We start from the raw sequence: 25,249 nt of genomic DNA, 5'->3' as shown, positions 1-25,249 counted from the left end.
CTACAACTTTGTGAGATGGAGACTGACTTGATTTCAGAGAAATGATTCAGACTTTAATAAGGTCAGAAACTTTGTGATTTTATATTGTTTACCTTGTACTGTTTGAGCTATTAAATCATCTCTATTCTTGGTGTAATCTTGTCAGGTGAGTTTGGTTGTGCAACCAATCTTGTTCAATATAATCCAATAAAAGAAACAAAACAGAGGAGGATATATAGTACTGCCTTGGAATTAATATAATTAATATCCCAATCCATTCAAATGGTTTCTGTAGGTAATATCAAATAAATGGCAATTATAAAGGCATTGTGATGGCTAAACTACCCATCTCAGTGGTAACAGGTAGAAACAGTGAGAAAGACTGGATAGGTGGCCCCAAGAAAGCACAGTACGATACCCTCTTCATCTCCTCTAAGGAAACAGCACCTCAAGTAAATCACATGCCTATTATTAAATTTACTGGATTAGTGGTTTAATAAAATAGAGGTCTATTGATCTTTGGTGGATAGTTCATGTTTTGTTTCAGTTGGTTTGTTTTTTGAGGGGCTTTTTTGCTCTTCCTTTCAATTATCTGATCAAGAACAAATGCTATAAACTCACCACTGTCTTTTTTGCCCTTATCTGATCATTCTGTTCTCTGCTTGGAGTGCCTTTTTACATAACTTTTTTTTTTTAATTCTTTTTTGGGGGGTGGGGGGGGAGAAGGAAAAGGACAGAGAGAATTTTTTTTTGTGTGTGAATAACTATTTTCATTATTTGCAAATTTATTTATTAACACAAAAATCTCTTTTTTGTATATTTTTTTATTGGAGTTTGATTTGCCAACATATAGCATAATACCCAGTGCTCATCCCGTCAAGTGCCCCCCCTCAGTGCCCATCACCCAGTCACCCCATCCCCCCACCCACCTCCCTTTCCACTACCCCTTGTTCGTTTCCCAGAGTTAGGAGTCTCTCATGTTCGGACAGAGAGAATCTTAAGCAGACTCCATTTCCAGTGTGGAGCTCTGCCCAGTGTGGGTCCGAATTCACGACCTGAGCTGAAATCAAGAGCTGGACATCCAACCAGCTGAGCCACTCAGGCACCCCTCCATTTTTTTTTTAAACTGGCTTTGTAGCCATTTCCTCCAGAAACTCTTCCCTGATGCTGCCCTCCTTTAGAGTCTCCTAAAGGTCTCTTTTTTCTTGCATTTCTTTAATTATAAGATACCCTTAATAGTTTATAAATTTAATAGTTAATAGTTTATAAATTTAATAGTTAATAGTTTATAAATTTCAGGAGGACTGGATACTTCACACCATTAAAAATAAGTCTCCATTGGTTTTTAAATGATGCACCATTGTTTTTTATGGCACTAAGAAAGAAAAAAAAAAATGTTAACAGTTTCGTAATTGCGAGATACCAAAAACTTAAGATGATCCAATTTCAGATAAGTTACAATGTGGGGGAAAAATATGCATCTCAGAATCAGTGAAATTCTGCATCTCTTAATTGACTTTGTAGCTTCAATATAACAAAATTCTGGGCATATAGAAAATTCACATTAAAAAAAAAAAGAAAATTCACATTAAATGCTTGCAAAGTGATTAAATGAATGAATGAATTCAACCTAGATTGGTGCTTTTCATCAATATATATTTTTTAACTCATCCAAAAACCAAAAGAATCTAAAGAATAAAAATTTTTAATTTTCAAAACTAAGACTTATGGGTACAATATACAAATATACTGGTTCTGATTTTTGTTGAGTAACAAAGCACCAGGAAAAGAAAAAAAAAAAAAAAAAACCTGTTTTCTGGGACACCTGGGTGGCTCAGTGGTTGAGCACCTGCCTTCGGCCCAAGGCATGATCCTGAGGTCCTGGGATCGAGTCCCATGTCAGGCTTCCTGCATGGAGTCCGCTTTCTCCCTCTGCCTATGTCTCTGCCTTTCTCTTTCTGTGTCTTTCATGAATAAATAAATAAAATCCTTTTTTGAAAAAAACCTGTTTTCTAAATATAACTGTTACGGTTTCACATTAAAATAAAATCCATAATGTCAACTGCCTGGGTAAACAAACATTATTATATTATGGTAGATTTAAAAAAAGGAAAGAAACATGTTGCTTTGTGATATCCGTTCTTGATGGTCTGCACTAATAATATGGAAGTGGATTATAAATAATCCAAAATAAAGAATAATTTAAAACTTCTTTATATTTGAAGTATATTCATATATTCATATTGTGGAAAGATAAACACAAACATAGACTGTCTGGCCCAGGGATAGATATTAATAAATTACCAGGACTTGTTTAATTTCAGAAAACAAACTGATTCTCAATTAAATTTATAAGGGAAAGATGTCCTAAATCAAAAGCTGAAAACTTTCAAAAGAAATATGTTTAAGTTTAACCCAAATGAGATATTTACAAGTTGCCTTGTAATTTCTTGAGATAATAACAAAGTCTAGAACTGCTGAGAGGCAAAAGTGGTATAAAGGAGTGAAAAAACTAAAATCTTACAACAATGAATTTGGAAATCTAACTTCCTTTCCTTTCCATTTTTCCATGTCCTCTACAAAGAACATTATAAAAATAGCTACCCCGTACTGAACTAAATGCTTTCTATACATCATTTCTAATTGTCAATAAACTCAGAGTAGACATTAATATCATTTTATACTTAAGTTACACTGAAGCTATAAAGATTAAATAACTTGTCCAACGTCACAAAGCTAGTAGTAGTAAAATCACCTCTAAAGTTTCAACTTATGTATAAATACCTTTCTAATCCAAAGAAGAAAACTCAGAAAAAATTGGGAAATCTTTTCTGTGACCAGAAACCAAAGAACCAGTAATAAAGACAGCATTACCTCAATTTATACAAAGTAGGAAGAAAGTTGTTTTGAGGAAAGATAGTCAGAATTCTGAGGACTGATAAATTCTGGAATTCCATTTTGTAATGTCTAGAAGTCAATAACTTTTAGACTGATAATGTACAATAATTAAAGACTACCTTTATTAGTATAATACATATGTACCTCATAGGTCTATCACCAAGGAAGGCTGATTAAAACTTCTGTATGACTCTATAATTTCAAATTATTTCTATCTACCTTTATCACTAAGGGAGGTAGTTATTGCATAGGAGTTAAGGGCATAGGCCATGGAGAATGACAAGATTAGATAAAATCCTAATTTTGTAGCAATATAACTTGAGAAAGTCACTTAGCCTTTCTAAATCTCACTGTCTTTAGTCACAAGAATAAGGTTACTAATATCTGACAATGTTATTGTACGAGTAAATGAGATAATGTATATAAATCATTCTACACAGTATCCAGTATACAGTAAGTAATCAATAAATCTGTTATGGTAATCATTTTGAGAATTCTGTTTCTTTGGTATATATTAAACAAAAACTAAACTTTTTTTTATTGGCTGTGGGGTTATAACACAAAGTGCAAGGAAAAGAAAGGTCCGTTAATATTCCATTCAGAGAACATGCCTTTTAAGTGTCAGAACAATTTACCAACAAACTCAAACAAAGCCCATATTTTACAAGAGAAAAAGACAGACTTTAGTCCTTGGAAATTGCAATGGGAAAGCACATTTAAAAAGTAGGGCAGAATGCAATATTGTAACATGTTATTGCTACAGGAATAGAACGGTTTCTCCAGACAGGAATCAATTTCATTATTTACCACTGAGGGGAGCTGTAACCTAGGAAAAGGTTTACAGAGAGTTCCCCCCCCACCCAAGGTTACTTTTAAATTTTCTCACACCTTAGAGTATTCATTCAACACATTCTGTTTATAAAACAGGCTTATGTACCTTTCCGTGGGTTAGTTAGTTTATAATACATGCTTCAGAAACTTGGAACTGGTCTCTATCTTAATTGTGTAATAAGAACACTCTTCTAAACAAAGTTAGTTTTTACCACCCATTACAACCCAAATTTAATTGGCTAACTCTTTAACACATCAAGGTAAAAAAGAAACTTCTGATGTATCACTGAGTCATGAGTATTAAAAACTGAAAGACCATCCATTGGGGGAGAAGCTCTCACTTGAGAATGAAAGCTAGCTTTTGATGCTGTAATCAATTCTGACAAGTCTAAGTTTGTTTTTAAAACTTCAATGACCACTCCAAGCATAATGTTCAAATCTATCCTAAGAAAGGCCAGAACTGTGAACGTGTATGAACATTTCACAGTTACAGTGGCTTATTATCTAACTATTAGAACTCCCCCCACCAAATTTGGACCTGATCTTCCCAAGCTTCCCAGCTCCCTTGTGCTAAAAATGACCCAGCTACTGCTGGAAAAAGTGCAGCAGTTTTCCTTCCATCACTGAGATATACAACAAAGTCAGGCAATATACCGATTCTGGAAGGAAAAATATGCTGCAAGCAAAGCATGTTATAAATCTGTAATAAATGTATCTTAGAATTCTAAAGGTGATTATGACGATGACAATGGTAAAAGCTAATATTCACTGAACCTATTCAATCTGCAAAACAACCCTATAAATTTGTGTCTGAGAAGTTAAGAAACTTGCCACAACCATACAGTTCCTAAGAAAAGCACAGCTAGAGCTTGAAATCAGGTCTATCTGTCTCCAGAATCCACATTCTCAATTCACTATATTTTATTGCCTATCCTTCCTAATTACCATTTGAAAACATTGACTGACCACCTATTATATGCCAACTAATCACTTGGGATTCCACAATATTTAAATTAATTGGAGATGATTATTAAAACACTAGTCTAGAATCCCTCAACCCAGAGTTAAAGCATGAACTTTATTTTTAAAAATGTCAAAGGCCATTCATTCATGATTTTGTTCAACAAATGTTTAAATAAGCATTTGCTATGTGAGAAGCACCATCCTAGATGCTAAATAGATAAAAAGATGAATAAGACGCAATTTTTCCCTCAAGTCCCAAACCAAAGTATACACATAAATGAGTATTTTTACTGTTATACTTGTAACAAAACTACTTCTTAAAAATAATTCTGCTATGGCTATCATTTCACTAAAAAAAAATTCTAAAAGCTACAAATCACTACTTAATTTCACAAGGTAACATTTCTCTTACCACCAAAATGCTAGCGTACTTTAACAATATATACAGTCAACAATGTGAAAGATGATGAAATTTTCCATTAGCTTACATTTTCTATGACAAATGTCCACTCTTTATCTTCAAATTCCTCTGCATGAGGATCCTGTAACAAAAGCAAAATACAAAGTTGAAATATATTTCTTTAAACCAATCAAAATCAAGAACATACAAACAGCTTTTTTTAGCTCATACCAACTTTTAAAAAGAGAGAAGCAGAATAGCCTACTTTTATAAAACTTCCACAATTTCTCTACATCTAAATTCTTCTTTTATATTGAAAAATTCTTTATTTTACTTATGTTGATGAATGTAATTATATTCCATCATTGCACCAATGACAAGCCAAAAAGAAACCTAATCAGAGAGACAGATAATTTAGTGAGTGAACTATTAAGAAGCACTTTATTAAGATATAAAGTGCTCACATAAAGCTCTCGTCTTGTTTTATACTTTTAAACTAACAATACGACTTGAGACAAGGCTTTCTTCTGCAGAGGTTATAGAAACATCTGGAATTTCAAAGCACTGCAAGGGACTCTATAATCTACACAAAACGTCAAATTGGCATGCTGCTGATGCTTTCATCCCTCCTCCCCTCCCATTAACTCTGAAGATGCCTCAAAAACCTGAGAAAGGGTAATGGATCCTCTAACCAAAAGCAAATTAAAAAAAGAAAAAGAAAAAGGCACATTTTCGCAAGTATTTATTTGACAAGTACTTATTCAGTACTTATTATGTAAGAAATTGTAGATGTGCTATATGGACTGAAACATAGTTGTCCTTGCCTTTGAAGACAAACACAACTAATCTAAATAAATATGATTAAAGAAATACATGGTTTCCCTACAGATTAGAAAACAGCACATCACTTCTAGGAATGAAAAAAAAGCTTAGGAGAGAGAAAGCATCTGGTCTAGGTGGGATTGTATAGGATTTCCATAGACATTCGAATAAGTAAAAGGCAAAAGGCAACAGAGTGTAAGACATAAAAATGAAAGCTGTGGGGTCGCATCATGTGTGCATTTACTTATTCAAATTCAACTCTACATGTTAGAAAAGGCAGAGAGAGAATAATGTAAATCAACATTGAAGGAACTTTTCCATGAGTGATTTAGGGTACAAACAGTCCTACTTTAGAGACCAAGTAATAATGTATAGCACAATGCTGAGGAAAGAGACATCTTACCACCCTTCCTGCCTGCCCTTTCCCCTCATTTGGTTTAGGAATGCAGCATAGCGCCAGCACAGCTAATGTAATTAATAGTAATACAATAAATATTTACTAAGCACACACTCTGCCCCAGTGTTTGTGCTGTTTTCCATCACCATAGCAACTTATGAAACAGGTAGCATTTTTATTCCCATTTAAAAGAAGAGAAAATTGAGGCCTAAAATATGGACCATCCCACAGTGAACAACTAATAAGTATTAAAACTATGTTACAATTGCAAGTCTGTCTGACTTTTAGCTCTGCTGTTGGTCCAGTTTTACTACTTTGCCCCCAGGACATAGAAAAGTACCAGTCACACAGGAGGCTCCCAAGAATATCTGAAGAATGTATTAATGACTATATCCTATAATTTAACCAGTATTGAACAGTACCTTACATATGACATACATTAATTCTCAAAGCAGATGAAACATTTTTTTAAAAAAACAGAAATAACGTATTACTCTTACAAGAATAATTTTAGTGGGACCAAGGGATACGTCTGACAGGTCAAAGTCAGTAAAAAGAGGCAAAAGAGCAACAGTAATGTTCATTACCAAGCCATTTTAAAATGGCATACCTACACAATTAACTATTTATATTATTGACCAGACAAAAACATTTGTAATGAAAATTGCTTCTAGCTTGAATCAATTAAGTCTTCTCTGTATCCTATTCTACCCTCTAGAGTCTCCTTTCTCACCACTGCAGTAAAGAGAAAAATTGAAAATGGCTTAAAGAACCATTTTTATTTTCAATACCCTAACAGGCTTTTTTTTTTTTCATTTACTAGAAATAGCTAATTTCAATCTAATTCAAATTTCAAAAACAAGTGTACAGGCTAGAAAAATTAATTTCTGGCTAAGTCACAGGAAAACAAAACATATCACTAACTTTCTAAAAGCATTTGGTCTATGAGCACACCTCTATGAATACTACACTTCGGACAAAAGGGTTTAGAGTAGTCCTTGCCTACTCACAAATTTCAAGATTAAGTGAATTGTGAGAGTTTAATATAAGTAAAAGAAAAAAGAAAACATGAAAAAGTTTTCCACTTGAATATTTTAAACGCTGTTCAAAAACAAGATCCAAAAATTACACTGAAAGAATGACAAGTTGTTTTATACCTCTGCCTTTCTATTAGAATTCTGGGGAGTAAGGGAGTTGGGAAGATAAAAGCAGCCCCTGAAGATACCTTTTTAATATTTAAAATGACCACAAAATTGCCTCAATTGCACAACTGAACAGAAATGTTTACAACAATCCAAGGAGAAAGGGGTACTTGGATTTTTTTTCTACAGATTGACAATCGAAGTCATAAAAGTTCCATGATAAGGATAGGCTGAACAGTCTCATCAGTACTTGAAAACAACACTTAACTCTTAATCCTCCAAGTACTACATTTCAACAGCCACTTTCAATTCAGAGTCACTCAGTTAAGTGCATATCCTTTTCCCAAACACATGACTGTCAACAATTTGTCAGCTCTATTCTAGCCCCTTACTCTCGATCACCATTTTTTTAAGTTGTAAAACTATGTCAATTCGTTTCATCTTTCCCAATGTAAATAGCACACCAAATCAAAATACTGAAGAGATGGCTTAAAAGTCTTCCTCAAGCATGTCAGAGATCTTGCTGTTGTAATCCATTTTCATAGTGGTTTTTATTACAGAACAGGTCGTACAATGTAGAAGGAAGAGGGCTAAATCAGCGTGACTTAGCAAGAGACCTTCTTCCTCAGTCTGTTTGCTTACCAGTACAACAGAAATAATTACACAACCTTAGGGTTCCTGTGAGTCCAAAGGTCCTGCAGCTTTCTACCAAGCTTACTGAATCATTTTAGTAGGAGATATATGGATAAGGAAGCTTAATAACAGGCTTTTAGGATAGCTGGCTGAAGAGCTAAAGGATGGTCCTGAACCTTCAGAGAAAAAGGAAGAGCTGCCACTGTCTCACCCCTTCAGTCCTGCACCATTAACTTAAACACAACTGGAATGCTTCTAGGAAGAAATAAAGCAATTATTTTCTAATTTCAAAAAATGAGACTTTCCCCCCCACCATTCTTTTGGAGCAGACAAGGAGTTGGGAAAGTAAATATTCTAGAGCTTAATGAGGACTTAGTGAGGACTTCTGTATAATGTTTCAGGAAATATTAGACTTTCAAGAAAAAAACATTTATAACAGGCAGGTAGGTATACACACAGCTATGTTTTTGGATCTGCTCTTTGAATTTGCAACTAGAATTTTGCTTTTAAGCTGCAGTATTTGTAAAATATTAATAGTAATAAGATATTTATCAAATATCAATTTAGAACTTCTTACATCAATAAAACACTTATTGAATACTAATTTTTAAAATTTATTTATTTATTTGAGAGGGACAGGGAGAGAAAGAAGGAGTGGGGGGTGAGGGGCAGAGGGAAAGAGAGAGAGAGACTCTCAAGAAGACTCCCTGCTGAGCACAGAGTCCCATACAGGCTCAATCCCAGGACCAAGAGATCATGGCCTGAGCCAAAATCAAGAGCTGGCCACTTAACAAACTGAACCAGGTGCCCCTCAAATATTAATTTTAAAACATATCTTGTAATTAGTCAAACTGGACTAACAAAATGAGGCTTGGGACTAAGAATTCCACAAACCTCAGTTTTCCATAAAAAAGTACCTTAAAGTTTCCTGTGGGTAGAATGAGGGAAATAGTAAAAGAAGTATTCTAACAGATCTCAATTGTAACAAGTTCAAAAGGATTCCCAAATTATTCTGACTTCATAGTCCATGAAATACCCTGATGCCCTTGCACTGTTACAAACTGCTATATCCATAAAAATAATGTACATTAAGGAACCAGGTTAGACCCAAATATATATAGAAAATGAATACTAAAATAGTCTGTCATTCAGAACCATGATTATATAATAAGTTCTAGAACTTATAAAAATGGAGCTTACCTTAAAAAGTGTCACAGTGATTTCAATGTTTTCAGGAACAGGCCACACTACAACACCACGGTATGGATTTTTTATTCCAGGTTGCCAACTATGAGCCTACCAAAATAGAAATAATGGCTTCAATATGAAGTACAGGAAATGCAACGTTAATAATTTACAAAAATTTATCGACCCTATTAAACTATCCATTAGATCTGTAGTCTCCTTCAAAAAAATGATTAGTCAAATAAGACTTTTCAAGCATTAAACTTGGACCAGGAGTTCTATCACATGATAGCTATAGATTACTATCTGTAACCAAAACTTTACCTACTCCCTCCTTACCACCACATAAAAGAATAATCAAAAATGAAGTGTCTCATGTTTTCAAAACTACTATTTGTGAATAAATAAAAATTTTATTAGGAGAAAAAAAAATTTTTAATGACTTTGTGATCTAGGAACTTAAAGGCAAATTCATTCTTTTAAAAGGAAAAACAAAGTGTATACTTTGAAGTTCACTTCCTATTAAACTGTGACATTTATTTGGGCAAGTAAAGAAGAAAGCAGTTTTTATAGAAATAATATTTCTAGCACTTGTGATTTTCAAGATTCTTCTTCTTTGTAAATCTAGTTTATCATGCTTCCCTAAGGATCCCCCAAATTTGGGTGTCACCACTATAGTTCTTTCTTTGTGGTGGCACTTCCAGCCAAAGCTGGATAAGAAAGTTAATTGAAGAGATAAAAAAAATCAAAGTTAAAAGAGAATAGATGCTTATTACATATTCAAGTGTAGCTGTTCATATAGGCAGTTCAATATATGTGCCTAGAATAATAAATCTAGGCATCATTAGCACATAGGTAATACTTAAAGCTTAAGGGTAGATGTGATACCAAAGGGAGGAGTACAGCTAGAGAATATAAATGTTCAAGAAATGAACCTTGGAGCACAACATTAATAGGTCCAAGAAATGAGGAGGAATCCGCAAAAGAGGGTTCATATAGCAGAAGGAAAACCAGAGGTGTAGGTATCCTAAAAGTCTAGTAAAGAAAATGTTTCATGGAGAAGGGAACAATCAATCACCTGTGCCAAATCTTGATGATAGGTTAGATAGGACGAGGCCTGAAAAACAGCTAATTTAACAGAGCAGAAGCCATTACTAACTTCACAAGAGGTGTTTCAGTGGAATAATGAGAGCAAATGCTTGATTGGATTGGAATGGGTTCAAGAAAGGATAGGAAAAAAGAAATTAAAGATACCAAGTACACTCAATTCCTCTGAGGTGTTTTGCTGAAAGAGAAAGAGAAAAATAGTCTGTGGTAATGGTAAAAGAGTGGCAGAGACAATTTTTTCAATAAGAGAAAAATATATTTTTTAAAAAATTTTATTTATTAGAAGAGAGAGAGAGAGCACAAGCAGAGGGAGCAGGAGAGGAAGAAGCAGGCTCCCTACTGAGCAGGGAGCTCTATCTCAGGACTTCATGGATCATGACCTGAGCTGAAGACAAACACAACCAACTGAGCCACCCAAGCGCCCCAAGAGAAAACTATTTTAATGCTGATGGGAAATATCCAAGTAAGGGGGAAACCTTAATGATGCAAGAGAAAGAATTACTGGAGTAATGCCCTTAATGACAGAAAAGGAGACACAGACAATTCTCCCATGATAACAGGAAAGAAGTTATAGGAGTACAGATGTGTGCCACGGTACAAATTTAACAAATGAGGAAACTGAGGCACAGACTGGCCCAAGATCATACAGAAAGTGGCAGAAGTTGGATTTGAACCCATGAAATGGAACTAAAAAAGGATCAAGATCATGGACATTTATGTCCATTCAAATCTTACCATATTGTTAGTTAAAATGCCAGCGTAAGATATAGGTTTAGCAGCGCCCCCCTACTCCAACTCATAAATTGTCAATAATTCTCCCTCTATTCTGTCTCCATTGCTCTCCAATCACAAAACTTCAAGTAAGGAAAGGGAAGTAGAGATTTACCACAACAAACTTAGCACAGCAACCCAAAGGTAAAGAGCTGAGAGCTGTTGATCAAAAAATATCTCTAGATTCCTCTATTCCTCTGCCTATTTATGGAAATATGCCTACTGACAATACTAGAACAAAAACTTCACAAAGCAAATAATCTCCATTTGAAAAGTAAATTTCTCCCTACCTTAGATAGTCCTTAATCAAAACTCTGCTCTACATATTCTACATACTTCATCTTGAAGATTTATGACAATTCTAATTGTCATGTACTATGATGACAGATCAGGTTATTCCTCTGATCTCTTCAAATTCACCATCATTATAGTTTCATTGTCTCCCCATAGAATGAAAACATAAGAGTATAATAACTAAACTTTCCTTATTTGCCACAGTAAAGATAATAGTATTTGTAAAATTCTTTTTTTTAAAGATAGATTTATTTATTTATTTATTTATTTATTTATTTATGAAATAGAGTATGAGCAAGTGGGGCTAGAGGCAGAGCGAGAGAATCTTCAAGCAGACGCCCCACTGAGCCTGGAGCCTGTAACAGGGCCCAATCTCATGATCCATGAGATCATGACATAAGCCAAAAGTACAAGGGGGACGCTCAACCAGCTCAGCCACCCAGGTGTCCCCTTTTTGTAAAATTCTCAATGAAAAAATGACCATCAAAGAACTTTATTTTTTCCCCGCCCCCATCAAAGAACTTTAAACTTGAGATCCTTAGGAGATCTAATGCAGATAAGGAAACCAAAACAAATAAAGAGGTAAACAGTTTGCCTGAACCCATGCTAGCAATCAACAGAATCACTTCCTTGATTTCCAAGTTCAGATTTCTTGACGTAACCAACATCATACCCTGCTCTCTCCATGGTCTACACAGTAGTCAAGAAAACAGCTTTCTACCCTAAGGCCTTATCATTTATTGGATGATGCAAAGATGAAAAGAGGGAATGTAGAGACTACCTAACAACTGGGCAGAATTAGTAGATGGTAATATCAGATCATTTCCTCAGGTACCCTAATGCTGGTCTTCTAAATGACCTCTTTCGATCCTTAGCCTTCGATCACAGAAATTGGATTGCTCAACAAAGAAAAACACAATCTGCTTAACAAACTAAAAAAAAATTTTTTTAATTAAAAATGATGTAAGGGTATTAGTTCCCAAGTTGCTAATGTGCTGTCATTTTCTTACCATTCTACTCAGCATCTCTCTCCCCAGCAACAAAAAAATCCAACTAAGTTAAGCTCTGGCTTTCTGCTATTCCTTTTAGAAACTGTACAACCTGGCTAAGTTAGGACACTGTAACAAAATCAATTAGTCCAGCTGAGTAGCTGGCACTGCCAGCTTTATGTTAGCTAATTATTAAACAGTAGGCAGAAAACAGGACCAAGTAAATTTTACTGGAGAGGAAACCAGAACTGTACACAATAGCAAACATGAAAAAAATTCCTATTTTCAAAGAGCTTACTACAACTTCCACGTCAAACAGAATTCAAGAATCTGAAGCTAGAAAAAGAATGAAAAGTCCAATATCAGATAAATAGTGCTCACTCGATTGGGTAAAAAATACCTAATATGGTTAATAAACATTTAATTGTACAAATTCATAAGGACATTAATTTAGGTTCTTAAGAACTTCATTAGAAAAAGCGTATCACATTGGCAACATCAGCACTATGAGAACCGTGATCAGTTTTCATTGAGAGTAACAGAAAGGATTCTTTAGAAAATTCAGCACAGAAACACAAATACAGCTATTCAGCTTCTTTGTATAGTTAGGAAAGGCAGATTCTTTATTTGCCAGCATCTTAGTATAGACAATGGTACAAAGGATTAGGCCACATTATCTAGTTTCCCTTATTTAATTTTTCTGACTTTTTGGACATGACAGTTTGACATGCCAAAACAGATCTAGGGAAAAGGTAACATTTCTCAATTTAGGGTACTAACTCTACAAAATGCCTAATTTTCTAATTCTTTCATGTCATACCTCCCCTAAAAGACTTGTACCTAATATGGTACTAAATACAGGGTAAACATTCACTTGTTATTTCTGATTCCTACAAAATCAAAATATCTCACTAAAAATTTACAATCGTCATTTGTTAAATAATTTTCAATTTATAAAACTGCACATACCCATATGTTTAAAATGCTACATATAAAGTTACCTTAGAGTTGTTGCCATTAAGGCAAAGCTCTGCAACGTACCTCCTCTTCCTGACATCCCAGCACACTGTAAAAGGCTGGAGAACAACCACAGAGCAAGGAAGTAAAGGTGGTAATGCCATCAAAAAGCTTGAGAGGACTTCAAGCTCTGGTTTCCCTTTGGAATTCTCCCATCTCTCTGTGAGCTTAAATTTCTATCTGGAAAACCATATTTAAGACAACCTACTAGGGGATCCCTGGGTGGCTCAGTGGTTTAGCGCCACCTTCAGCCCATGGCATGATCCTGGAGACCTGGGATTGAGTCCCACATCAGGCTCCTTGCATGGAGCCTGCTTCTCCCTCTGCCTGTGTCTGTGCCTCTCTCTCTCTCTCTCTCTCTCTGTGTGTGTGTGTGTGTGTGTGTGTGTGTGTCTCATGAATAAATAAATAAAATCTTAAAAAAAAAAAAAAGACAACATACTACTATGCCGTGATTTGGAGAGACTATCATAATTGCCCTGCTTCCTGCTGTCTTATATTTGATTTAAAAATAACTTATTTAAGCATATACAAGTCAACTGCAGCCTGACAAAATCTTTATTATAAATGCCATGACTTAGGGCGCCTGGGTGGCTCGGTTGGTTGGGCATCTGCCTTCAGCTCATGTCATGATCCCAAGGTCCTGGGATCGACCCCCTCATTAGGCTCCCTGCTCAGCTGGGAGCCTGCTTTTCCTTCTCCCCATGCCTACCGTGTTCTCTCTCTGTGTCAAATAAATAAAATCTTTTAGAAATAGATTTTTTAAATGCCATGACTCAAAAAAAATAAAAATAAAAATAAAAATAAATAAAAATGCCATGACTTGAGGAGATAGGGAAGCTGCATGTTGTGTTAATTATCCATGGTAATTATTTTCTCGAAAAAAATGAGTCAGCAATGAATTCTACTTATACATTTAGCTATAAAGATAAACATGTGTCCAAAGAAAGTAAGCACTAAACTGAGAACTAAACTTTAAATAAAGTAGTGTGCCTTATTTATTCTCTAATCTGACATTTATCTGGGTCTCAGTTATAAGCTGCAATCTATCAATATAGAAAAAGACAGATATATTCAGAACCAGGAAAGAGAAATAATAGGCTATAAGGATGACAAAAACCAAACTGATCACTGTACAATTCAAATTCTTTCCAAAAATACAGTTAAAAGTAAATGCTAGACTATTTTCTGGCCAATGGTTGTAGAGCACTTTTTCCCCCTCAGTGACTTCCATGGGACTCAGCAGCAAATGATGTATGTTTTAAAGGAAAACATCAGAAAATAGAACTGTCTTTCAGAAGAAAAAAATTGGTTCTAGTCTTTGGATTTAGTATAAGTGATAGCCAGTTTAAAAAAAATAGCTGGGAACAAGTTTTTGGTTTTTTTTTCAAAGAATTCCAAAATGTCATAGTTTTCAAGTTTCTAAAGATTAAACAACAGTTATTTGTTTAACTTGTATAATAATGTTATAATCATTTCTTTCATAATTTCTGGAACTGATTTTTAAGTCCATTTTTGGCAATTCTGTACAATTTATAAAACAGCATTCACATACGCATGAACATACTATGCACTTGCTGTAAGGAGCTTAACACATTGTGGGTTCTCATAAATTTTTCAAAAGAAATACATCTATAATGTTTTAAGAGAAAACACAATGATTCTGAAATACACAGAAGGGATCTGAAATATTAAGAGCATCACAATTGGACAGGAGTCCAAAAAATAATTCCTTCTAGAAAATACTGCATTCTGAGAAAAATCCACCTATAGCCTCCTATGTTTGGATTTCACCATCTGGATTCAATCAATATTTGATACAATATGAAAAAGAATCTGGGCCTAAAAGATATCTGACTTTCAAAAATGCAATTAAATAAAGGGGTATTTAACTTCAAACATGGATATGTATTCTGAATTGGCCTATAATCTAAAGTATTTCACTGTTTCATATTTTCTTAGAAAACAATTATATCTAATTATTAAAAGGAGGCAATCACTTTCAGTTGATAGCTAAAAACACATAGGGTCTAATATTTATAGTTTTACAGTTATATTCATCTATCATACATAGTGTATTGTTCCTTTCCATAAAAGCCTAAGACCACTAGGCAAAAGCGACAAATACCCAGCAAAACAGAGAAGAACCTAAGTCTGCTTTCAGAACCCTTTTTCATATGTAAGTGATAAGAAAATATTACAGGTCCAATAGATAATGCCTCCAAACTATAAATGTATGCTTTGAAGAAGAATTCATTCATGATATGATGTAACTAGATCTTTCCTATGTAGCTAGTAGAAATACATTTAAAAGTTGAAAATGTACCAACACTATTACCCAGCAAATTCCATTCCTATGTATTTGCCCAAGAGAAATTAAAATATTTGTCCCCCAAAATACAGTAGTTTTTATGGCAGACTTATTCACAGTAGTGAACATTCAGAATATTCACTGGAAATGAATCAAATCATCAACAGGGGGGACGCCTGGGTGGCTCAACAGTTAAGCAACAACAACAAATCATCAACAGGGGCTTAAATAATCAAACTGCAAAATATTCACTTGACGGAATACTATTCACCATAAAAAAAATAAACTACCAAGTTTCACAAGAGCATGAATAAATCTCAAAAACATTATGTTGAGCAAAAGAAACCACATAGAAAATAGTACCGTATGATTCCATTTACATGAAATTCAAAAACAGGCAAAACTAGTTTATGGTAATACAAAACTCAGAACAGTGGTTGCCTCTTAGAGTTGGGAATTAACTGGAAGAGGACACAAAGGAAAAAGGGAGGAAAATAATCTATATCCTAATAGGAATACTAATTACTCAAATATATATTGATCAAAACTCATTAAATTGTATAAGATTTATATGTAATTTTAACTGAATAAAAATAAAATCTGACAAGATATCTGTAAAATATTAAAAATTCTGAAATTAAACTTAAATTAAAAGGAATACATTTTTTCCTCACACAGGGCTACTTATGGAAAAACCAATATCCACTAAACATGCTTATAGTGTGTACTTATAAAAATATATTCATATTTACCTACAGAATAAAATTTTTAAAGTATCTGCAGAACCGTTATTCAACATTTAAAAATTCTGTTCTGGGGATCCCTGGGTGGCGCAGCGGTTTGGCGCCTGCCTTTGGCCCAGAGCGCGATCCTGGAGACCCCGGATCGAATCCCACGTCGGGCTCCCGGTGCATGGAGCCTGCTTCTCCCTCTGCCTGTGTCTTTGCCCCCCTCTCTCTATATATATGACTATCATAAAAATAAAAAATAAAAATAAAAATTCTGTTCTATCCCCCACAAAGCTGTAAGTGCAAAAAATTAAAACCTTTGAAAAATCCAACTCCTTTTCTCCTGCTGCTCAGTAATGGACTCAGATAACTCATCATTCCTGAAGTTTGCCTTAACTTCATCCTCTCAGAATCTGAATTTAAAAATCCCAGGTATAATTTTGTGTTACCTATTTAATCACTAATTAATTATTACCATTGTACAGAGAAGTTAAGTAACAATGATGTTATTTAAGGCTATCATATCTAAAATCAAAAGTCAGGTTATCTGGCTCCTGTTTTCAGAACTACAGTAACACAATCACAATGCCTGATCAATCATTTTAACAGATTAGATAGATATATGAGAAATAACCCAAAATATCAAGTAATATTTTAAAATATTCTACACTGGGACAAGAGAAGCTTAATAATTTGACTAGAAGTTTAGTTCAATATTTGGTAAGAAACTTAGAAAAGAGACAAACCTTAGAAGACTTCCTTCGGCTTCTTCTTGTCCAAACTACCACCAGTTTATCTGGTTGCCTGTCAAATGGGAAAAAAGATTAAGTATAATTTATCTTACATCAAATTAATAAAGTTTAGTTCTAGTGCCTTTAAAAGGACAAAAATGTCACCTACTTTAGATTACATAGAGGAGTTATTCTTATGATAAATCTCTGTAAATTATTCAAATATAGTAAATCTTGAATACAAATGTGATCTAATTTAAATGACTAATATTTTATCCACGTTTTTCTAAAATTCCTTTAGCAATTAATTCACTGGGACAGACCAAGTAAAATACTTAGAACTGGGGACTTTTTAAAAAAGAAAAAGCACACATACATACATACATATCCTCTAAAAATTAATGCTATATATCTAACACATTATCTACTTTAATTTGGAGAAAATAGCATAAAAATGGCACTTCCAAAATAATTTAAATCTACAGGTTACACCACTTTTATATCTCATTATCTTATGAACAATGCTGTGGTTTTCAAAACATTTTTATAATCAATCATCTCAACAATCTTCATAAAAATAATACAGTACTAAAATATACATAAGGTACTTTACTCTTATTCCTATTTTATAAATTTTTAAAACTGGCAAAAAAATTAACCAACAGCTCTGGCAGAACCAAGTCTGAAATATAGGTCTTTTAACTCTCAGACCTCTCTCTTCTTTACCTTCTGCTAACGTAAAGTAAAAAGCAAAAAACCCTTATGTTTTCAGCTAATACAATTAAGTTCTTTTTAGTGCTTACAGGAAACAACAAGATTATGATTATCAGTTATTTTCCTTAAATTTTTATTTTAAAAAATCTTAAATAAAAGCTTTTTAATCAAGAAATAAATGATATGCTCATTTCAATGACTTTCATCACTTCTGTCTCATATACTTTACCCAAAAATCCCTATCAGCAGATGACCTCTCCTTTCATTTACTTAAATACATACATATGTGTGTGTGTGTATGTGTGTGTGTGTGTGTATATATATATATATATATATATATAATAGGCCACCAGCCATAAACTTCTTGCCCAGTGATTCATCTATAAATCTATCCAAAGAGAGAGTCGTTCGATAAAAAAGTACTGAGAAACTGACCCAGAACGTTGCACAGAAAAACAAAGTGATAAAAATATCTTAAAACAAGGTAAGAGATATAAAAAACAAATTGCAAAGTACATACACATAACACAAATTCTAGAAGTTTAGAACAGTGGGCATGGCAAAGAAAATACTGAAGAGATAAGGCTAAGCATGCTCCAGACTTGAAGAGAGTCCTTAAATAAAAAGTATATATTAATTAATAGAATTATTAAAAATAAATCTAGTATCTAGATACCATACAAACTACAAGGCAGCAAGAATAAAGAGAAAACCATACAAGACAGGTTACCAACAAAGGAATCACTGGACTGATAGCAACTTCTTATTAGCAGCAACAGAACCCAAAAGACAATAAAGCGAATGATCTTCAAGTTGCTAAGGGAAAATAGCTGTCACCCTTGAGTTTCATACTGGTTAAACTATCATTTAAGAAATGGTTTTAGACATGTCCTGGCAAAGAGCAGATAATCAATAAATATTTGATGAATGAATGGGGAAAAAAAAAGAAAAACTGTTTTAGACTATGAAGACTAAGAATTGACAATGCATACATCCCAGTTAAATAAGGGAAGCAGTAGGATGCAAAGCAATATAAATATCATAAAATGTTAATGCTTGTTCATTTTAGGTGGTAGAACCCAAAGAAAAACTAGACCAAAACCAGAAGGAAGGTTCCAATAATTAAACTGACTAAGGAGCCAACTAACAAATGCACAACATTTCTGATGGTGATAATAACCAGGATCATATAAATACAAAAATGGTGGTTCTCCATCCAAGACAAAACTTAGGTCTGAGTGTCAGGCATAAAGACAACAGCAGTAAACGAAAACCAGTAGCTTGCTTTGGTAAGTCTTCCCACAGTGAGTTCTTGGGAGCCACAGCCAGATGCAGAAGTGCTAAATTACAGATGAAATGGAAGAAAGTTTCTATGAAATATCAGAATGAAACCTAAGAATCCAAACCAATGCAGAAAGAAACAAAACCTTGTTCAACACAGAGAGAAGCAGAACAGAACAAAGGACAATGAAGATGGGGAGCAGTAAAGGAATATAACAGGGGATCCCTGGGTGGCACAGTGGTTTGGCGCCTGCCTTTGGCCCAGGGCGCGATCTTGGAGACCCAGGATCGAATCCCACATCGGGCTCCCGGTGCATGGAGCCTGCTTCTCCCTCTGCCTATGTCTCTGCCTCTCTCTCTCTCTCTCTCTCTCTCTCTGTGACTATCATAAATAAATAAAAATTTAAAAAAAAAATTTTTAAAAAAGGAATATAACAGATGGAGCTGGGAAGAAGGTGTGATCAGTGCTTGCAGCTTAACAGTAGAGGGAATGAGTAGCCAACAAATGTAAGACACCTTGTTTGAAATTATTTACGGCTTGCTGGAACATTTTACCTAGATTACTACACCAACCAACCTTTTCATTATGTTCTCATCTCCACATCTCCAGGCAACTCCAACTCCTAATTATATTTCCATAGTACTTCTTTAAAAATGCTATAAAATCTTAGAGCTTTTGCTTGTTTATTACGCTATACTCATCTCATATACTGCAGGTGCTACAAACTGGTCCTTTGCAGTTTGAAGTTGACAGATTCATTTTTACCTTAATAGTATTCCATTGTCTTTTATTTTGAATTTAAATTTAAAAAAACAGTTCTTACTTAAATGCTTTTAAACAAAGTCCATGCTGTCTGGATTATTAGAGCCTCCACTATGACCTGCTTCACTCCTGACCAGCTTCTAATTAGACCTTGCATACATTTGACCCTCTGACAACCTGGCATGCAAGAGACCGTCCATTATTCCTGAATGTTGTTTATAAGGCACTTCACCCACCTGACTCTGATCTACCTTTCTAGCTACAAATATGTGAACACATACTCCCTTCAATCTCTTCATATCTTTGCATGTTATTACCTTTCTTTAAAAAAGTTCCTCTTCCTTCCCTTTTCTACTTGATAAACTCTTAATTCATCACTTCCTCTGTGAAATCTTGACCACTCTTCATTTCATCTCTACCCCGTTCCATATTCCACATTCTCAGGCAGTTATCTGCTCCTGCTACTGTATTCCCAGTAATACCTTAAAAACATCTCTATCTAAATATTCAATATGCCCTATATTACACTTTTATTATTTCTAGCTCCTCCACTTGATTGCACTCCTTTATCAACCATATCTTGTCTTTATATTCCTAGTAATTAATAAGAATTTGGTACAAGGCTGAGGCTCAGTGAATCGTGCTGCTGAATGAAACTTAAGTTTCCAGCAGAAATTCCCAACTGGTTAATTATAATTGATGAGGTCCAACTACAGCCAGTAGCTATATAATACATCCTCTCTGGAGCTTACTTGAATTTTGCAAGGATTCTCACCTTGGCTGCACATGGGAACCTTCTGGGAAGCTTTTAAAAATACTGATGCCTAGGTTCCACTCCTGGAGAATCTGATTTAATTTGATGTCATCTGCAGATTTTTAAAAAATTATTACAGGTGATTCTAAATATGCAGTCAAAGTTGAGAACCACTTGTTTCACAGGGAGAGTGGTAAGCAACGCCTATCACGACTGACTTCAAACACTAGTGAGACATACATTGTGCCAGCAGTAGGGGTATCTCCCCTGGGCCTGACCCCACACATCCTTCTAGCCACCATCCATCCAGGCCACCTGCACTGTTGCCTCCTCCTAACTCAGCTTCTCGGCACCTCCCTCCCCTCAACCATCCTGACTTCAGTGCTTCAGAACAGGGGAAGCTTTTTACCATAAAAAATCAGGAAGAATGGTCTCCTAACCTACATGCCTGAAGGTCCAAGAATGTAAATAGTACATAAATGACTTATCTGAGAATAGCCCCAGAGACAGCTAAACTTTTTTGTGCTTCTAAGTCATGTCCCATTTTTAAAATCTCTTTATTAGAAATCAGTCCACCTTTGCATTATCATGGGCAACATAAGGCAGTATTCTAAAATAAAGGTTCTATGACTTATTGTTCTCAATAGAAGAGTACCAATAACCACAAAATTAGCTGACCACAATCAATATTTTAAGCATCTGTGCTGTACTAGAAAAGAACCATTAAATATTTACATATATGCACACAAGAGACTAGGGACAGAGTAACTGTGAGAATATTATCCAACTACCAAAGAACCTAAAATTATACAACTTTCTATCAAAAAAGTCAAGACAACACGATAGAGCTCAGGTTTCAGAGACAATTCAATAATCACATATTTAACATTTCTACCCCATCCCCTGACTTAAGTAACCAAGTCTACACATAATACATACACAAACATACAAATACACAAACATATATAGTTATATAAACATTTTATACACATGCACATAAAATGTATACACAGATGAACCTTCTTTGAAACCTATCTAAAGAGTTCCATTAAAAGAGCTGAAGTTTTTTGGTGGATTTATTCAGGAAAGAAAACTTCACAACAAAAATTAAAATTTAAAAGACATTAAATTTAACACCTCTAACGTACCCTTCAGAGTCCTTAAAAAGGAATAAGTTGACTGTGAAAGTGGCAAGACTTATCTCAAACTGTGGTCCTGATGCTAAATTCTAGAGAGTAGGAAGGAGGAAACTAAAAAGAAGTGGAAAAGGGAGAATATAACAGAGCTACAATGAACCAGAGTATAAAACCATAAGCTTTATCTTTCTTTGGTCGGAAGCTAAATTTTGTGCCCTCCTCTTTTATGACTAGCGAGCTTAAAGGTAAATTAAAAAAAAAAAATTGGCTTAAATTTAGAGTCCACTCTCATGTGTCATATATATGTGAGGTAAGACTAAAAAAGCTGTGGAAAAAAAAGTCCAAAACCATCATATGAAAACCAGTCTCATCACTTTCCAGAATCATACTCTGCATTCAAAAAATATTTTACTGAATGCCTATTATGTTCCTGGCACTGTGCTGAGCAATGAAAATACAAAGATGAAAGAAGATAAACCTCGATTCTCTAAAAGCTTATAATCCAATAGAGAGACAAACAATCTACCTCATTTCTAGTACAACCCTGGGGAACACAGAGAAAACAAAAAATCTTACGCAGAGAAGGATCTACTTATAAGCATCTCGGGAAATAGGCACAGATAAAAAGAGCCTGCCCAACCACTGAGATTACTTATTTAAAATGTATTTTAAAACCTGTAATTTTTGAAACCTTAAATATAAAATCCAACAAAAGACGAGTGACTAATACAGTACATCTGTCTACTACAAAATTATAAAGCCATTAAATATATTTTCTAACAACACTGACAAGCATGGGACTATGCTTAGGATATCATGTTAGGTTTATTTAATACAGATTTAATTTTTTTTCCTACAATCTATAATGAAAGAAGACTCCCAGGAACAAATATCTCAAAATGCCAATTGTGGCCACTATTAAAAAGTAAAACTACATGTCATTTTAAAGATACACTTCTCTTTATTTTCTGCAATGCATTTATGTTACTGTATGCTGGAGAGCTATTTAAATGTAGGGGCAAGTTATTTAAAATAAAACAACCTTTTAAGTTTAGAATTAAGTATGAACAGAGATAAACAAGTTTTTAAACTTCACTTAAATTTAAAGAGCTTTTAGACAGCTGAATTAATTTGTTTCAAAGTCAACAAAAGTAGAAGGCGTGTGTGTTGCCTAAAATAACACAAATGCGCTCCAAGGCTGAGCTGGCCCTATACAAAATTTTGAAATAGATCCCACTTGATTTTGGCATCCTTCCTTCCTTTATTTACAGTACCTCCAATTCCTGGAGCATTTTTCCTTGGGCATGCAAAATCAACATGACACTCCATTATGATCCAAACAATAATAATATGGCAAATAAATACTTTTCAGATCACTCTTTTTTCCTCTACATCAATTAAAATTCCCCTTTCTCTGGGGTACTGAAAGGCAAGAAAGGCAAGAGGAAACAATCTGAATTAATCTATGATATGAATTTTTAAAAGAAGACTTTTCCAAGGCAACACAGTATGGAGGAAAGAATACTATTAGCACAGAGGAAACTTATTTTTCCTGGTTCTGGCCCTGAGTGACCTTTGGAATGTGGCTCCATTTCTCTAAATCTATTCCCTAATCTATCAAATGAAGAGATTACTAAAGAGATTATGAAGAGATTACTAAAATCTCAACTAGTTCTAAAACACAGTGGTTCAATGACTGTTAAGATTAAATGACTATAATTGAGTAAATATTTGATGGTTTAAAATGAAATGAGAAATTCGGGAATAGAATAAAGAATTTATGGCATGAAATCACTTGCCTCTATCTTCTCATAATCTAGAAATAGCTAATATTACTAACTTTGAATAACAGTATGAAAGGGGAAGTAATATCTTTTAGCAGAATAGTAAAATGACCACCAAAGACTCATGTTCCCCGTCCAAAGCATAGTGTTAATTCAGCCCCTCAACTGCACCCCACCCCACCACCACTGTTGGCACTGAAATGGAGCCACAGGATACTTCTTACCACTGGAATGTGAGAAGTTTTGGTGTCACTTCTGGAGTAAAATGGATAATAAACAAGTATGCCTTATCCACATCAGCTGAATGGAGAGGACTGCAGAATGCAGAGGAAGGTAGTCGTAAGGTAAAAGGTGTCTAGGCTCCTGGATGACCACGTGGAAGTCAACCTGGAATACCCTCACTAAACTGAGAAGTGAACAAGAAATAAACTCTTATTAGGTTAAACCACATGGATTTCTGGGTGTGTCTGCTACAGTAACTCAACATTCTAGAAAATTCAGTAAATTAAAAACATACACAACAATAAAACAGTCGCTGTCTTATCGAAGGTTTACATTGCAAAGTACTGAGACCAAATTTAACCTTTTTATGTCCTTCTGGTTTTCTTGTATATGAAATTGATGCTTCCAAAGATAAAAGACAGTTAGAACTCAGAACTTAGTAATTAATATTTAAGCCTCTAAGCTTTTCCTAGATTAAAAATAAGGAACCATAAGTCTTTAGAACATAAAAAGTGCAACATTTTTCTGCCACCACAGAATCCAGGATGTATTTATTATGAGCAAAAGAGAGCTCAAAATATTAATCCTGTAGTTAATGTGAATAGCCACTTCACTAAATAACAAGGTTATCTTTTTAGGTGAAAGGGCTCTTAGCCATAACTGAACATTTCATGGTGGGGTGCTATGAATACTGAAACAAAAAGGGAGAAATTGTCTTATCACAGAAGTACTCTAACTTTACTATTCCTCAAGTAATTATTTTTATCCTTCAGTAGGTACATCTGCCTCCTATTGTACTATAACTGCTGTAGCTTCAGTTAATTATATTCCTTTATGCTTACTTCACAAGAGTTATTTAGCAAGCTGTAATAATTAATTCAATAGGAAGAAAATTATACAAGACAAAGTATTCATATATAGGATATATTTCTTTTCTTTCTGTAAAAATGAAAGGATGATTCTAATAATAGGAGATATAAATCTTTGTCACTTATAAAAAACATTTTTTAAATTATATTTTGTATCTTCCTACTACCTTTAAAACATTTTCACAGGATGACTGCTTTAACTCAAAAATATTTAACTGGTGATGCCCATGGACTTTTGCTAACAGGAATTTCTAACAGCTATATAAGGTATTTAGAGAGAGCACCAGTCAAACTGAGGAGGTGCAGTGTGGCATACTTAATTTAAGTATACTTTTTAACAGGCCATCAAAAAAATACATATTTTTTTTATTTTCTGCTGTACTTTTTTCTTTTCTGCCGTACTATTCAACAGTTCAAAGGTTTTATCATTTTTTTAATATAAAGTTATTTCTGAGACAAACAGCATTATAAAAGTAATCATTACTGTATCACGTGTGCAATACTGGTCTTCCTAAAAAATACCTCCTA

The 25,249-nt window shown here is 34.3% G+C and overlaps 1 protein-coding gene across 12 annotated transcripts in view; it reads right to left on the bottom strand.

The window, feature by feature from the left end:
* EHBP1 (EH domain binding protein 1) overlaps positions 1 to 25,249 on the bottom strand; it is a 345,845-nt gene that overhangs the window by 244,479 nt on the left and 76,117 nt on the right. For all 12 annotated transcript variants that reach the window (XM_077915588.1, XM_077915592.1, XM_077915584.1 and 9 more), the window contains exons 3-5: positions 17,214 to 17,271; positions 9,266 to 9,361; positions 5,160 to 5,213 (exon numbers count right to left, since the gene is read on the bottom strand). In XM_077915588.1, coding sequence (XP_077771714.1) covers positions 5,160 to 5,213; positions 9,266 to 9,361; positions 17,214 to 17,271 — 208 coding nt within the window. The remainder of the gene's footprint in view (positions 1 to 5,159; positions 5,214 to 9,265; positions 9,362 to 17,213; positions 17,272 to 25,249) is intronic.

Source organism: Canis aureus, chromosome 11 (genome assembly GCF_053574225.1).
Source record: "Canis aureus isolate CA01 chromosome 11, VMU_Caureus_v.1.0, whole genome shotgun sequence".
NCBI classification, from domain to species: Eukaryota; Metazoa; Chordata; class Mammalia; order Carnivora; family Canidae; genus Canis; species Canis aureus.
The sequence above is the reverse complement of the archived record's forward strand: the minus strand, read 5'-3'. Positions and strand labels throughout refer to the sequence as shown.